At 38.0% G+C, this 17,113-nt stretch overlaps 2 protein-coding genes across 2 annotated transcripts in view; one reads left to right on the top strand and one right to left on the bottom strand.

The window, feature by feature from the left end:
• Positions 1–6,143, top strand: part of PTAC14 (plastid transcriptionally active 14) — a 99,424-nt gene extending 93,281 nt beyond the window's left edge. The window contains exons 4-14 of the mRNA XM_087333324.1: positions 342–497; positions 710–835; positions 1,162–1,290; positions 1,689–1,778; positions 1,900–2,050; positions 4,114–4,223; positions 4,333–4,404; positions 4,669–4,774; positions 4,868–5,065; positions 5,439–5,484; positions 5,564–6,143. Coding sequence (XP_087189450.1) covers positions 342–497; positions 710–835; positions 1,162–1,290; positions 1,689–1,778; positions 1,900–2,050; positions 4,114–4,223; positions 4,333–4,404; positions 4,669–4,774; positions 4,868–5,065; positions 5,439–5,484; positions 5,564–5,642 — 1,263 coding nt within the window. The 3' untranslated portion in view covers positions 5,643–6,143. The remainder of the gene's footprint in view (positions 1–341; positions 498–709; positions 836–1,161; positions 1,291–1,688; positions 1,779–1,899; positions 2,051–4,113; positions 4,224–4,332; positions 4,405–4,668; positions 4,775–4,867; positions 5,066–5,438; positions 5,485–5,563) is intronic.
• A 596-nt stretch (positions 6,144–6,739) lies between these two features.
• LOC147853394 (protein CLAVATA3 INSENSITIVE RECEPTOR KINASE 5-like) lies at positions 6,740–10,382 on the bottom strand. Its single transcript, XM_087333120.1, has 11 exons — positions 10,222–10,382; positions 9,935–10,067; positions 9,775–9,846; positions 9,540–9,683; positions 9,349–9,420; positions 9,165–9,224; positions 8,939–9,039; positions 8,580–8,717; positions 8,126–8,464; positions 7,489–7,859; positions 6,740–7,397 (listed from the first exon to the last, which is right to left on the bottom strand). Exons 1-11 carry the CDS (start codon positions 10,340–10,342, stop codon positions 7,056–7,058), a joined length of 1,893 nt encoding a protein of 630 aa, XP_087189246.1. The 5' UTR covers positions 10,343–10,382; the 3' UTR covers positions 6,740–7,055.
• Positions 10,383–17,113: the final 6,731 nt, after the last annotated feature.

Raw genomic sequence — 17,113 nt, 5'->3', positions numbered from 1 at the left:
ATACCTTATGTTCAATTCATTATGTTTGTTTCTCGCCCGCACAATAACTGCATACTAGCGGAATCTTCAGTGTTTCATTATATATCCGTGGTTGCATGTAGTTTAGGGACTTCCAGTATTGGCATTTTGATTCTCCAACTATGTCTGTATGTGATGCTACTAGCTAGGTGTCTGTATACAAAACCTCACGTGAATTATGCATCCTATCAACGTGTTGTCAGGATATTCCATCTATCAATAAAACAGCTATTTAGTTCCCACATTAGTAATGCTGTGTATACTGAAGGCTTTGAAGAATTTCCATACTGATTTTTCATCCATATATGTGAATTTGATGCTAGGTATTGGATTCTAAGCAGCTACAGGATATTGATCCTGCGTTTTATGAGATGGGTTATGTTCGGCAATTGCGAGCATATGGTATAGAGTTCAAGGAAGGGGATGATGGTGTTGGAGTCTATGCTGCGAAAGACATTCTGAATATAAAAAAGCCAAGAGTAAGTTTTTGGTTGAAAGAAGTTCTGTGAAGGAGTTGTAAGATTTCTGTGCAAGTAGGAAGGATCGTTGCTTATGTCTTTCAACAAACCAAGGTCTCTCACAAGACATTAGACATGATGTATCAACATTATTGTTCTCCTTTCCATACCAGGTGCAAAAATAATGATAGAAATATTTCTTGAGCTAAAGACAATGCTTGATCAATTTGCAGATAATCATGGAGATACCGTTAGAATTGATGATCTCAATTAGTAAGGATCCTCCATGGATTTTTCATCCAGATTTTATTCCCATAGGGCATCCTATATTTGATGTCATCAATTCAACAGATGCTGAGGTTGGTTGTATTTGGTGTCACATTTATTGTTTCCACTTTATAATGTAGCAGTTGTTTCATTGTATCTACACTAGAGTTAAAGGTGATGTATTATTACTGTTTCTACCACAGTTTTATACATCATCGAGTTTGCATTAAATTTTTTCCATCTATGCTGTTTAGAGTGCAGAAGTTTGTTTTTCGTTGTGTTTCATCCCCCCTCCCCTATATCCGAGCTTACTAGTGATTTTGAAATATTTTCATCGATTGCTTAGTTATCATATTTTACCATGGATTCATTTGACTGGAAAATATTTTGATACCATCAATTCTGCTTTTCTGTACAGGTTGATTGGGACATCAGACTTGCATGCCTTCTTTTATTTGCGATGGATACAAAAAATCACTTCTGGCAATTATATTGTGATTTCCTGCCAGAAGCTGCTGAGTGCACTAGTCTTTTGCTTGCTACAGAGGTTCACACCTTTGCACCTGCTGAACTGCTGATAATTCATTTTCTTTAGAAATTGCCCGTGATTTTTTGTGTATCCATTGTTCTGCTTATGCATGGAGCTTCAAAAACTTATTTTACAGTACCTTTACCTTGTAGTGTAAAATGAATTACTGCATTTTTAGCATCCAGTCATATTTTTCCCTGTTATTAGTAAGTACAGAACTTTTGTGAACTTTTGTGGACATATTCATATCATGAAAAAAACAGTTTGTTTGTTTTGACTCTGCTGATGTCAGGAGGTTGTGAGTCCCTATCAAGTATGGATGTTTATCTGAATAAGCAGTGGTTTGTGCAATGATAAATATTTTCTCCAATACCTAATATACCTTTATGTATTTGGCGTTTTTCGCTCTCTTGTAGGCAGAGCTTTCAGAACTACAGGACACTTGGCTGGCCTCAGTAATTAGAGATCAGCAAAAGAGAGTTGAGAATGCATGGGAAAAATATTGGGTAAGAGCTTCCCTTCTTGCGTCTAAGTCTCTATGGGATGCTTGGATATGCTATGAACGTATTTCAATTATACAGAATACTGCATTATGAATTTACATCTTTTCCCTAATACCCTATACAGAGAGCAGATTCGCCCTTGAAATTGAGACGGCTTGCTCCTACAGTTGAACATTTCAAGTGGGCAGTAGCTATTGCACAAACTCGACAGATCACCACAGAAATGACAGTTGGGGCAAGATCCCAGGTGGCGAATATGTATATCCCCTATATTGGTACATTCCCTTCTAACATCATAATACTTAAGAGTTAATAAAGCTCATTTGTTAGGTTTTTCTGATCGGAGATCTCTCCATTCTAGATCGACCCATGCTGCAGATCTTTTGAAGACAGAAATTACAATCTAGCTGACATGAGAATCTTACATGTATAGATAACAAGATTCTTTACTTGACCTATTTATTTACTTCATATTATTTATTTTTGTTTGTTGTCTTAAAAAGAGACAACATTTTAAGGTGTAATCTAGTGTTTGGTCTTGTGGCCCATTTTGGTGTCTTAAAAGACATTATATATATGTGAAGGGGGTCTAACATTGGCTATCACCAACAGAATCTGGGGCAATCATGGGAGTTGAATTCCCAACCTGCAGCTCAACTTACTGTGATATTTAAGCTAGATACCAAGAAAGTTATTGGCTTTCAAGATGCAAGAGAAAGAATTCACTATGGTACAGCCCATTTAGCATGTATATGTTGCTGCAGAAATTTGAAATGCTGAAACGGGCCTTTGTAATATTCATAAATGCAAGGCTGGCGGCAACATAATGCAATAGCCAGATGTACTGTAAAATGAATGAAAGTTACAGAACCAAGGCTACAATCCAATCTATACTTCTAATGAAGATATGGCAGTGTAAGTCTAGGGATGTCTTTTTACATATCTTTTTAGTTTCAGGCATTGTTCTCACGAAACATTACACCCAAACTGGGGTGTTCTATCTCAAGGTGACTAGTGAAATGGCTTGATGAAAGACCATTATATTAAGTAACTTACATTGCAGTTGAGGACATCTTGGTTAGATACTTCAGAATTACAAACTTACAAAGATTAAGGTTCTAAATTTCTAGATTTCAGAGAGTTTTCTGAAATATGATCAGATTGAGGGATTACTGAAAAAACAAGATTTAGAATTTCCAAAATTTGGACTTCTGAAACATGATGCAAATTTGGAGAGAGAAATGAAATGTTATAACATCTTGGAAAGACCAAAATTACCTATGGGATTTAGAGTAAAGCCACATCCATCTTGCTTGAACTTCAACACTAGCAGGAGAAACTCTTGAGAAGCAAAGAAATTGGGTTACAAAAAGTAGGCAAATTAATCTAAAATAAGTTTACTCGCCAAATTAAAGAGATGTATATTCTGGACTTCGTATACCTTGAAATTTCTTTTCAAGGATCTTACAATCTTGGGTTCAGTGAATGACAAAATTATCAAGGCAAGGAGGCACACTAAATTATAAAAATTCATGAAACTGCATGTTTCATGTCTCAATTTGATGGCCATAAAACCAACTTGCACGTGATTTGAATCCCATATTCTGATGTGACATTGCATTGTTTGTGAAGACCTATCTATGGAAAGAACTTATTACATGATAGGCATGGAACCTATTGAAGATTGAAACAACAGACCCCATTAAAATTGTCACGTGTCCACTGTCCCAGCTTCTGGACATAATGATATCTTTTAACTGGCAGTTGCAGCAGGAATCTCTCTCATCCTTAGTTCCCATGAGAATTTTTTCACATATGTCCACTGTTACATTTAGTTTTATAAACGTGTAAAAAGAAGCAAGAATGGTTATGAAGATTGTGGCAATGCACAAAGATATCGTGTGGCTGCATGTGATGAAACAATTGAATATCAGAGTGACTAGCATAAAAATGGTTACATTGTTAGTGACTATACATGGATGCAAAACTTATCACTGTTATGCAGAAGTCCTGGATGTGAGTTATTCTGATAATACAACTATTCTATACTCTGTGGAGTACACGTGATGCTGTCGATGCAGCTTTATAATTTTTCTGTATTGTTCTAGTTAGGATTTTCTTGAACTCAAATATCAAGTAGGCATCTTAAGTAAAACATGAGAAAATCTATCCTTGCCATTCCTTGGCCCATAAACTTCCAAATATCTGAAAACTTCCTCAAGAATCTTGTTCCCTGCAGGCTACATTCTGAGAATACTGATAACAGAAAATATTCCTAGAAATCTATTGGGTTGATATCTTAAAATATAGTTGCTCACTGTGAATTATTTTGTCATAGATATGATGAATCACTCACTACAACCAACTTGTTCATATCGATGGCGGAGGAAAGATAGAATGCTTGAGGTACTTCTAAACCGCAATCAAAGTATAAAGGCTGGAACAGAGGTATGATTCAAGTCCCAGTTAGCAAAATGAATGTAATGCAATGCATGGTCAATAACTTTTCCAAATGATAAAGTGACTTATTTTGAATCTTACATCTGTTTTTCTGCAGCTGACGTTAAATTACATGGGAAAGGCACCCAATCAGAAGTATGTTCAGACTTTTGGTTTCTCGTCTCCAGAGGTAGGTGTTATAGATGTACTGTTAGATAATGTGTTTGCATGTTTTTTTGGTGGTTCTCTTTTAATTCGGCAACCAGTTGCATAGGTTGCTCTAAAGTTCTGTAAGTGGACAGAACTAGAGATTGTTTATCACTCCAAACTGATGAACCTCTGGATTCTTTTGTTTTTCTTTATTGCTAAACGATGGTCTGAATACATGGATGCTGGTATCAACCTGTGCTTATCCTCTGGAGCAATGAAATACTTTTTTTTTTATCTGGAACAGAATTCCTGGGAGAAACTGAATTTCTCAGGAGACGTGAGAATACACAAGGATTCCTTCCTTTCTGTCTTTCACATATCTGGGTTACCAGATGAATATTATTATAATGGTATAATTCCTTCACTCCATGTGGATGTGAGTATGAAAGAATGTAGCTCTCTCTCCCTCTCTACAGAGCTATAACAGTTAAATGGTTTTTCAGGTAATGGTGTGAAAACTGGAGATAAATTTCTGGATGGCTACCTATTAGCTGTAGCTAGAAACATGCCATTTTGGTCAGAGGGCGACCTTCCATTTCTACCAAGTGCTGAAAGCATTGCTGTGAAAGGGCTGGTCAGAGAGTGTACAATGATGCTCAATACATACTCCACAACTATGGAAACAGATCTGAAGTTGCTAGGTAACATTTCTAAGATTCCTCACAAGTAGGTAAAAATTATGCTGGTTTAGTGTACTACAATGCTTAATGCTTAATGATCAGAGTTGCTGAGTAAAATTCTTGCATTGTAGCAGCTCTTTTCTCAGCTCTATATATAGGATACTTTCAATGAAATTGTTCTCAGTGCTGGCATTAGCAGCATATAATTTCTTGGAATATGCAAGAACTCCTGATACAGCTCTTTTCTCAGCTCTATAGATAGGATACTTTCAATGAAATTGTTCTCAGTGCTGGCATTAGCGGCATATAATTTCTTGGAATATGCAAGAACTCCTGATACAGCATACAGTGGCCCTTCAAAAGTCAACTGAACATTTTTTTGTATCATGTGCAGCCTCTAACTCTGAAAAACAGAGCAAACGGTGGAGAGTAGCTGTTGAGTAAGTTTCTGACTTGCAAATCTTTTGTTTTGGACAAGGTAAGAAAGGTTCAATATAATCATCTTGTTTGTATTTGCAGGTATAGAATACACCAAAAGTTGCTTATAAAGAAGGCTATGAAGGCTCTCGATATCTATCTTCAGAAACTATTATATTGATGATATCTCTAAGATTGGCAGAAGAACATGCTTGACTCAGATAAGGGTTAGAGTGACCCAGAAAACATGAGGGGGGATGTGAATGATGAGAATTTTCCTGTATGTACATCCAAGGCTGTTTTCTTGGCAAATGGCGTCAAATCTGGCTGGGCGTATTTTCTTAAATGTGATTCATACCTTACGCCTATACTTTCTAGCTAATAACAGTGAACTGGATGGTGACATTGCCAGAAATGAAATGGTGTAGCATTGCTTTTTTCTTGATGAACAGGGCCTGTGTAGGAATTTCTAGTGCATGTATCTCAATATGGTAATCCGAATACTGTTCTTCCACATCTGTCATACTCTTTATCACAAACATGATTTTGAATCTGTACTGTGCCTTCCACATGAGAGTTATGTAATGTGAAGATTTTACACCAAATATGCCCAGTTGGACCCTCTAATGGTTGCAAGGTGATTGTAATACCCTAATTTGAATAGATATTTTATAATTTGAAAGTCTATGTTTGTCAAATTTTCCATCTAGAAAGATTACATCTTCTACTTGAAGTGAATCAAGAGTAAGCAAAAAAAAAGCTGTAAGAGACTTGGGATTGACATGCATTGATGATTTGCAAAAATAGCTTGGTAAAAGTGGTACGCACCCATAGATTAAGTTGGATGCATAACAAAAGGTGTGGGGTGTGGCGCCGTTATCAATGATGTATATACACAAGTCAATGGAGGAAAGTTTTTAAAAAAAAAAGTGTTTAGGTTCACTTCAAAGACCCAATATATTCAAATACAAAAGTAGCTCTTATCATGACATCACAAATTCACCAGTCAATGAAAGTGAAGTACTTGCAGGGGAAAATACACGAAAGAGTAAAATTCACAACCAAAAAGCATGAAAAGAAATCAAGGTTTAACAAATGAGCGTAAGCTTTTCAAGGATTGAGAATTTTAAAAACTGAATACACATCCTAGTGTAGCTACAGAGGAGCATAAACTTGAAAAGCAACATAGACATTCTGTTTAAATAAAAAATTCATGTGAGCGGTACAGCTGGGTATGTGAATAAGACTTTAAAAATCATTAGAGTAATAGAAAAGCCATTGAAAATTCCATATGTATAAATAAACCACGTTATATATATACTACTATGCACAATGTGTATGAGGATTGGAAAGAAAACCGCATCATTGCTGGGTACAGCTTGGGATATGGATCAGGATTTGATTTTGAGGCTTTTCTCAAACTTGAACAAAAAATTGAGTACAAGAAAACCTATTAAATACTCCCATGTGTAAACTACATACGTTATATATACTATGCACAATTTCTATATATGAGGGTTGGAAAGAAAAACACATACATCCCCAACTCCACTCTTCACGATTTACAACTTAAGCTAGTAGCTAGTAGTGACATTTATCGAGGGCCAGACAGCTGAAGCTCAACGGCATGTTGAGTGGCATCACATAGTAAGTCAACATATGATGATGGTAGGAATGCTTGTTGATCTTGCTCTAGTGACATAGTTTTACTCCTATCTTCCTCAGCCTTCTGCAACATCTCCCATCTCTGGCCTAGCCCATCCCCCTCAAGCATTTGCAAAACCTCAGACATCTTCGGCCTCTCCACATAGTGAGACAATGTGCATAGGAGAGCTACTTGTACCATCTCCTCGAGTTCCGTGGGTTCATACCCCACTCTCCTCAATTGCTCATCCACGAGCTCATGCAGTCTTTTCTCTTGATATAGCCTAGTCACCTACCAATAACATAAATAAACAAGGGTGAATGAAGGTCCCTTGTATGTAGGAATGGTAAGTCAGCACAAACATTGAGGTAGGAGGCCTTACCCATGAAAGGAGATTCTGACCAGACATTCGTCGAAAACCATGTTCGGTTTGTCCTAAAATTAGCTCCAAGAGCAAAATCCCATAGCTAAACACGTCTGTTTTAGCAGAGATTTGCCCCGATAGTGACTCTGGTGCGATGTAACCAATGGTCCCTCTCACAGCTGTGGTAACATGGGAAACACTATGATCCAAGAACTTTGCAAGCCCAAAATCAGCTACAACAGCCTCCCCTTGATCATCAAGCAAAATATTGGCCGCTTTGACATCTCCATGAATGATTTTAGGGTCGCATTGCTCATGCAGGTACACTAATGCTCGTGCCGATCCGAGTGCAATGCGCTTTCTAGCTGCCCAATCTAAAGGCCTCTTTTCTGCACACAAATAAACAACACACCATTGATAAAACCGCATAAGGTTTCGAATAGCCTTATATCAATTCTCCGATGGAGTGAGTATATGCTCCTTCCAATCACAAACGTGACAATGTCAATCATGGGATGTAACCTAAAAGGTATTCATCCCCTCACATTCACAAGGGTGTAAATATGCTTGCTTATATTGTACACTAGATAGATAGTTCAAAGGCTGTTGGTTGCATACACAGTAACAAAACTCATGAAACAATCATCTGCCTCACCTTGGAGGCAGGTAGCAACACTGCCATTTCTCATGTAAGGATAAATAAGAACAATGTCAGTAGAGGAAGAGCAGTATCCCAGCAATCGAAGAAGGTTCCGGTGTGCAGCAAGGCTAATCATCTCTAGCTCTACTTTGAATTCAGCTGCCGCTTGCCGATTCCTCAATCTCTTCACAGCTACAACAGACCCATCGGGAAGGAACCCCTTATAAACATTTCCGGAACCCCCTGTTCCCAGATGATTGCTTGCACTGAAGTTATTAGTAGCTTGTTGCAATTCTCGCAAGGAATACCTCATAAGTTGTCCCAAACACATCTCCGTATCTAACACTTGCTGGCCTGCGAATGTGAAAAACAAATGCTTTAACCCTGGGTAGCAAGAGCAAGACACTTAATTAAAGTCACCACTTCTAGCTAAGCAAGGAAAGAAGCAAATTAAGTCTGGTAAAATTACCATTAGACGTTCTCTGGGAGTATGTATAAATTCTTCTATAACACCATGTACATCCCATCACCAGGAAAACGGTGAGCACCAGCACCACACCACATATTATCCAGGCAGACCGAGCATGCTTGTGTTTCAAAGTATCCCCTGAAAGATGGATAGAAATTTCAGATTACTAACCTGACATCAAATTAAGGCTAAACCTTCCATAATTAAATGGTTTGAGGGTTTAGGATGGAATCCTGTTAGGGTTTATGATCCAAGAATGCCTGAGCGAAAGTGTGGGATCATCTAGCACATCAGAACGATGACTAAACTTCGTTTGGCATATATTACATATAGAATCCATGATACCGCATCAAGCTAACCTGAGGATTCATTAAGAAGTAAAGGCTGTCCATGATTCATGATACATTCTGGAATGCTTGAGCCCGTTTTGTCCTCACAAAGATGCGTGTTTCCTTCTGAGCTGGTATAACAGTCAATGCCACAAGTGTTAGAACCTGCATTTTGTCCAATACTCTTAATTGAATAATATGAATAAGCTTTAATCGCCCCCCCCCTCTCCTCCTGTCCTAATTTCCTGTTGCTCACCGCACAGATGTGGTCGAGAAGTTAGGGAGCTGGCCACTAAGGTTGTTGTTGGAGAAATCCCTGCTTGAATGAAAGGAAGGTCACAGAGAAATGAATATGCATTAATGGAGCAGTAAGCACATTAATTATAAGTAATCAAAAACAAATTTGTGTCAGACTGAATTTGTATTAATGAAATGCTTACACAGAAGACAGAGTGTGAATGGATGCCAGTGATGGAGGGATAGGTCCAGAGAGACTGTTATTGTTCAACAACCTGTAGAATAAGGTAATAAATAAATAAATACCGGAAGAATCAGCCTTAAACCCTATACATCAAGCAGTGATTATCTGCTCCATTAGCAATATACAATGTATATATGGTGATGTACGCACAAAGAACTCAGGGTTTTCAATTGTCCCAACGAAGATGGAATGGACCCAGTCAGTCTGTTCCCGGCCAGATCAAGGAGCTGAAGGTTTGAGAGCAAACCAATCTCTTCAGGAATGGGTCCAGTTATGTCGTTTCCCTCGAATGATCTGTGTAATCAAATTAGACATATCATTTAATAGCTAATCAGTATGGAGTTCCATCACTAACTAGGGCAAAAGGTTAATCAGAGACGCTTACAGTATTCTTAAGTTAGGCAAGTTTGAGATTTGAGGAGAAATGGTTCCAGAGAGCTGCAACCTTACTAGGTCCCTGTATAATATGGAGATTTAATGGAGAAGAATGAGGATTGAGTGAGGAAATGCAATTAGGGTTGGAGGAGCTGATTGGGAATCATTACAGTTCTATAACGGAGAGTTCTGCAGAGCAAGTGATGTAATGCCAGCTACAAGGGTCAGTGAATCCGCTGTCCCACCCGGAAGTCGCATTCTGGGGATCCACCAAGCTCTCCTTCACAGACATTAACACTAGGACTGCACAGAAAACGGCAGTTAATCAGTGGATCACCTCCGAATGAAGAAAAGAAATCGTGTTGATTTTGTTTGCTCGATCATTCCTGTACATTATATGGAGCAGATGCACCCACCGATTGTAACAGATACAATGGTGGTAGATTGGATGGGTTACCTTCGGAATTGTTAAGCTGGGCGTAGACGCAGGGGAGAGAAGCCAGGATGAGGAGAAAGAATGACAATGAATGAGTAATGACGATGAAAGGATAGATGCAGGAGCTCTCCATTGATGACATTGTTGAACAGGATGGATCGATCGAACTAGAGATCTTGCACACAAGAACCAGTGATGACTGTGTTACCTGCAACGAGAAACAATAATGGAATGGGGCCCCCCTTAAAAACTATCGATCGATACTCCGAATGAACCTTCAGGCGGCCTTGTTGTATGTCTGCAGGGAAGAAGAAGAAGAAGAAGAAGAAGAAGAGGCTAACGAACAAATAAAAGGTAGCGAGAAAGATAATAAAATGGGAGAAAGTTACCCAAATCTTTTCTGACAACCTAATTTGGTAAGATACCAGCACCGCCATTAAACCTGCAACATTGAAAATATGAATCCGCCCAGTACATAATACTACCACATCATGCATATCCTATCATATCACACACACACACACACATATATATATATCTGCATCTATCAAATCCGTCTGTGTGTATTACTAATTAGTAGTAGTAGTGGCAGAGCAGTAGCAGGACACAGTTTGGGCCTCGAGAATTGGAGCCAAAACCAAGAGAAAAAAAAAAAAGGAAGAAAAGATGAGCTATACATACATTATTGCATACATAATAACTAAATCTTCTCTGAATAATCAATCCATCCCATTAGGATCATCAACTAACTGCATTAAGACAAGGGGGGGGGGGGGGGGCCTTAGCGCATTGAATTCTCTGTGTCTGTGTCTGTGTCTGTGTCTCTCCCTCTCTGTCTCTCTCTCTCAGAATATAGACTACACTTAAATCCAACCATTACGCAGTATTTCGCTCATACATATATGTATATACGCAGTATATATATGTATATACATACTGTATACGTCGTATATACAACAACAAAACAGAGAGGCTACAGAGAGATTTAAACACCAACGACTATTCCCCCACCCCAATATTTGCCTTTTGCTTTTTGCTTTTTCCTTCATCTGCTCTCTTTTCTTTCAAAATCAGAGCTCCCATTGAAAACAAAAAAGAAAGGGAAAAAAGAGGAAGAAGAGAGAACAACAAAGTTCTGAATTTTCAGGAAGAGAGAATGTTGGTTCGGATTTCCTGTACATATTTGGATCAATTACAGAAATGCACCTCCCTTTCTCCTCTCCCCCAATTACAATTTTACATACATATAAATATGTACATTATACATACATACAATTACAATTTTACATACATATATATATGTACATTGTACATACATACAATTACAATTTTACATACATATACATATGTACATTGTACATACATACAATTACAATTTTACATACATATCTACATTATACATACATACAATTTATGTACATACATTACAGACAGAAAGACATGTGTGTGTGTGTGTGCGCTCTCATGGGCCAATTTTGGCCTTAGAAGACATTAATATTTCTTTCTTTCTTTCTTTCTCAGAACATTCGTCCTTTCTACCACTACAGCCACCATTACCATTAACATTACCATGGGTCCATTACCATTACTGGGCAGCAAATCATAATAATGAGTTATGACAGTTTATAGAGAGAAAAAGAGAGAGAGAGAGAGAGAGAGAGAGAGAGCACTTTGAGGAATGCGTGGGTTCGTTATGTGTGCCTTCCACCCGCATTCTCTCTCTATTATTTCTTGCTTTCCTGAATATTCTCAAGACAGTTTTTCCACTCATGTCACACTCAGTCAAGCCCTCTCTCTCTCTCTCTCTCTCTCTCTCTCTCTCTCTCCTTTTCCTGCCTTGTCTGTGTGTGTACTACATTGTATATGTATACTACTTCTGATTCTCTACAGAGTACTGGCAGGTATATAGCAGAGGGCTGTACTGGAGGTGCATTCTCTCTCTGTTTCTCTCTCTCTCTCTCTCTCTCTCTCTCTCTCTCTCTCTCTCTCTCTGTTTCTCTGTTTCTCTGTTTCTGTTTGTGTCTGTGACAGTGGGGGGTATAGGGAGAAGGGGAGGAGGTACGGTACAACCCAAGTTCCAACAATCAGAAAATGAGAGATAGACAGACCATTTTGCATCATCGCCATCGCCATCGCCATCACAATCACCATCCTCATCATATCATCGATCAGTAGTATGAAACATACGTATCATTCGTGCATTCGCATTCTCTAACCTTCTTTATCATTCGAGCATTGAAAAACACCCTCTACGTATTGGCAAATAGTAAATACCATACTTTTGCACTCATTATTTTTTATAAATTTTTTTTAGGGCAATGAAGTTAAAGGTAATTTAAGGTAAAAGGTGTTTTTTTAAAAAAAACACAATAATGTTTTTTATAACATACGCATTCGTTTCAACCGTATGAAAACGAATGTTTGGGCTAACGAACACGAATATTACGTACTAATTCCATCCCATGCCACGTGGCATGGCACTGTGCATCCCATGGCACCTGGTATGGCATGGTATATGATGGATGTGATGATGATGGGGCCTAATGGCATGGCATAATGCATCCCCATGCATGGCACAAGGTATGGCATGGTATATGATGGATGTGATGATGATGGGGCCTAATGGCATGGCATAATGCAACCCATGCATGGCATGATGATGGACCTGATGGGCATGGCATAACGCAACCCCATGGCACATGGAATGGCATGGCATGGCATGGCATATGATGGATGTGATGATGACGGGCCTGATGGCATGGCATGGGATAGTGCATCCAATCATCCCATCCCATCCCATCCATACAGTTTTTTTGTCCTTTGGTGAGTGATTGATTCATTACATCCATCTATCTCCTTCCTTTCTTCATTACATTTCCCTCTCCTCCTCCACATAACACCTTTGCTTTGCTAGGTTTATGTGTGTCTTCTTCATACACTAGTACATATTTCCCTTTTGTCCAATCCACCTCAAAAATATGATTGAGCTTCGTTGTGGAATGTGTTGCCGGACTTCTCGTGTGCACCAAACCGATCCTCCAATCCAACATGATTTAGCAAATCTGTTTGCTTGATTACTTATTCGGGAAATTGTCGTTGGGTCCTTCGGATTAGATCTATACGATAGGAAGCCTCTTATATATATTTTTAGATCTCCCTTGAGCTTATTGTGCCTAGGCAACACATCCTTGGTAAGAAAATCTTTTTTTATTAGAGGACTCGCCATTACTTGATTCGACAATGTGACATTGTAAGCCATGGAAAGTTTGTCCTCCATTATTATGTGCTCCAAAAGTGATCCAATTTCCTTCCATACAGTCTGATATGAGCTTTGGTCCTCTTATTGTTGTTGATGGAAACCACCAAGTTGCAAATTAAATTTCCTTTATTTTAGACTTGGGACTTTCCATGTTTTCTTGACAACGGCTATTAAGTAATATTCTAAGCTTTGCAATGTTCGACACAAAACAATTATTGTAAGGCTAGGTACTTATGGTATCACGATGAGTACCCAGGGCTTTTTCTCATCAAAGTCGTGAATTATTGGTGTTTGTAATATTGGGTTTTTGTCGTCTTGATATCATGAAAATTTGCATTTCCACTAGATTTTGAAAGTGCCGGGTTAATTCTACATTATCGATGATCAGTAGATTAGTGTTACATTTTCTTTCGACAACGACAGAAGCAACCATTGATACTTAAGTTACTAGCATATATTCTTAATGATTCACAAATGGAACTTTGGGAAATGTATACTTTTGCATTTCCCCCTCCATCTCACACTCAACTATTGGTATCTTGCGATTGGGGGTGCAAGAAATCATTGACTGTTGTTAACCAAGAGAGTGTGTATTTTATTTGATATAATATTAAACCCCTCTTCATCTCTTGGCTAGATGGAAATTATCAAAAATGTTTTAGGATCATGCTAGCGATGTCATCCAATCTTGATCTTATAATTTTATATACGTTTGTCGAATCTTTTAGGGTTAAAAATAAAAGGTTCTTGGTCTCTCAGTCTTGCCAAACTATCAGCTTGAGTGTGCAATATATTATATAGTTTGAAAAAGTACACTTACATATAATATGGAACTTCATTCAAAACCCAAATCATACTTCTTCACCATGAGACTATGATGCTTAATATTCAATACAAGGACATTTCTCAAACTTGAAATCTCTCAAGGAGAGTGTTCTTTTCAACAATACCCATGGTTGACAATGAAAAAATGGAGATGCTGAAAGTCTAATGACCAAGGACGGACAAGAGAGTATGACACGTCTTGAGCTCATGACATTATGTCAAGCACATGGAGTAAGATATAATGTGCATGACACGTATGTTTGCTTCTTTATACCATTGTTTTACATTTGAGTTGGCAGGCTCCATATAATGTGATTCATTACATAAGGATGTGGAAATAGTTTCAACTCGTTGTTGTCAAATGTTGACCATTGAGAATGAAGGATCCACCTTCTTGACAATCATGACCTTAGGATTCAAAATTTGAACCACGCTTTTGTAAATTCATAAAGTATAGTGAATAGGTTAAAGGTAAGTTGTACCACTGTCTTGTAATTTTACTTTACATATTTAAATTGTTGGCATAAGTATAGCCAACTACACAAGGGAGAAATTTTAATGGTTTTAGGGTATCTTAGGAATGAGGCAATTCTTATAAGGTCACGAGTCTGACACATGACAAGTGCATGCGGGGGCTTGAGGACCTAGGGATCAAGTATTAAATGAGTGGCTAACCTCATTAGAGAGAGAGAGAGAGAGAGAGAGAGAGAGAGAGAGAGAGAGATGTCTCAACCTCTTGCAAACAATAATGCATTGTGGATTTGCATTCAAGGTATGGTCTTAAGCAATATTTGATGGTGTTTAAGATCCATCTATCTCATAAATTCCTTTCCTCAGGGATGGTTGGGAGGAAAGTGCCTTTAATCTATTTATTTCCTTTATTAGATGTTATTGGCTTAATCATTAGTTCCATGTTTAACCCCACCCCTCTTTAACTGTAAATATTTGTGAATATCAAGTAGATGTTGATGTGGAATGTCACATTGCATTCCAAGATTTTTAATCACTAATGCCACAAAAAACTGATATTCATAGACTTGTCAATATCATGAGTCTTTCCCATACTTGCATGTTGGCCCCTCACAACTCATGACAAAGGGGAATATCCATATGTATGAAGGTAGTCATCATTTCTATGCTATGTGCCACTCACTATATCTTCCATTTCTTGACAATTATAACTCCCTAAGAAGACCTTAGAAGTCCTGGATTCACAACATAATTAGTTAATGTTCTTGCATATAAGCATTGTGACTCACTTTTTTGCAAACTTCTTTCAACATCTCATGTCAATGCACATCTTTTATGTGGTTAGAGAATGCTATGACCAAAAGTGTTACGAGACATGTCATTGGGATCATGGGAGGTTGCAACAATGCATGTAATGCCTTTTTTCTTTTTCTTTTTTAAATATCCTCTATTGGTATTAAAATTAAAGTGGTCAAGGCCAATATACAAATAGTCTATAATATTTTCCATCTCAACAAGTATAGATCTTCCGAGAAAGGACCAAAGGTAAGTGTTAGCATCAATCTTAATGTTCACCACCGAAAGAGATGTTGTTCTAGATTTAATTACTTTTGTCAAAAGGTCCAATGCACTCGACTTGCACTACTCCCAAGAACAAATACTGCTTAAGATGTGTAGGAGAACTATCATCTTTGATTCAGCTTCAATCTTGCCCTTATTATCCAACAAAAGTAATCTTGTATTAGATGTTAAATGCATGAATTCTACCATGTCAATTGATCTGATCTTAAATCACCATCAAGAAGGAAGAATGCTATAGCAAGATCACGATGGTGTTTTCCATTAGAACATATTATGCATTTTAATGCAACAACCTGTTTTTTCTACTCTTGAAAATCTCGAGTTAGAAACACATACAAATCTTTATCCTTCTCATCTCATCTCAGCTTAAAAAGACTCATTAAAACATTCTTGTGTTGTAAAGCAAGGTAATATAGCAATGCACAATTTTTGGGATCCTTTTCAGACAAGTACTGCACTCTAGCTAGCTTCTCCATCAGTTAACCAAAATCCAATTCCCAATGCTCGCACGGCCTGCCATGCGTGTTTATGTAGATGCACTTGATATGAAAGGTCACTTCTTTGTCGAAAGCCATGGTTCCTTTCAACTACTCTTGGATTGCTATAGACATATGTATGTCCCAAAGCATTAGTAATAATAGTTATACATGGGCACATGCTTCATGTCGGTGGAGGAAATACCCAGAGTGGTGGATGATACCTGCAACGTCTACCACCATTAACCATGCAGAATACCTTCATGCTTTCCCATCTCTTCTTAAAAACCTCTTGCTTTCCCATCTCTTCCCTTTAGTAGCATCATATTCTCCTTTTAGTGTATGCACCAAGGTCACCCAAATCTCCTTGACTACATCCACAACATTCCATTGAATTTGCTGAAATATCCTTCGACATCTACTGGTCCACAAAACCCATATGGTTATTGAACTAATCGTCTCCCAAACCACTCCATTCTGGATTGAATTAATATGCATACATGGCAACACTTCCTCAACATATTGACTTCTTGTATATAATGCAAAGTTAACATTTTCTTTTTCATAATCTTATACCTCACACTTAATATCAACCCACATCATTGCCCCCCATTTATATACTCTAGAGCCATAAACCTCATGCAAGAGACGTAAAAACCTTTTCCAAACCAATTGGGTAGCCATACATGACCATAATAGGTGACGAAACGATTCCACTTCTAACCCACAAAAATCACACATTTTATCCACTTCTTTACAATACATCCAAAACCTAACAAGAACCGCACAATGAACAATCAAC

The sequence above is a fragment of the Azolla caroliniana genome, unplaced genomic scaffold, assembly GCF_043228905.1.
Source record: "Azolla caroliniana isolate FFs.n. ecotype wild unplaced genomic scaffold, voAzoCaro1.0.p SCAF_17, whole genome shotgun sequence".
In the NCBI taxonomy this organism is placed as follows: Eukaryota; Viridiplantae; Streptophyta; class Polypodiopsida; order Salviniales; family Salviniaceae; genus Azolla; species Azolla caroliniana.
The sequence above is the reverse complement of the archived record's forward strand: the minus strand, read 5'-3'. Positions and strand labels throughout refer to the sequence as shown.

Coding starts and splice junctions, on each gene's coding strand:
- LOC147853394 (XM_087333120.1), bottom strand. CDS start 10,342: ATGTCATCAATGGAGAGCTCCTGCATCTATCCTTTCATCGTCATTACT. Junction 10,068..10,221: donor CCAGCTTAACAATTCCGAAG/GTAACCCATCCA, acceptor TTTTCTGTGCAG/TCCTAGTGTTAATGTCTGTG. Junction 9,847..9,934: donor GAACTCTCCGTTATAGAACT/GTAATGATTCCC, acceptor CATATTATACAG/GGACCTAGTAAGGTTGCAGC.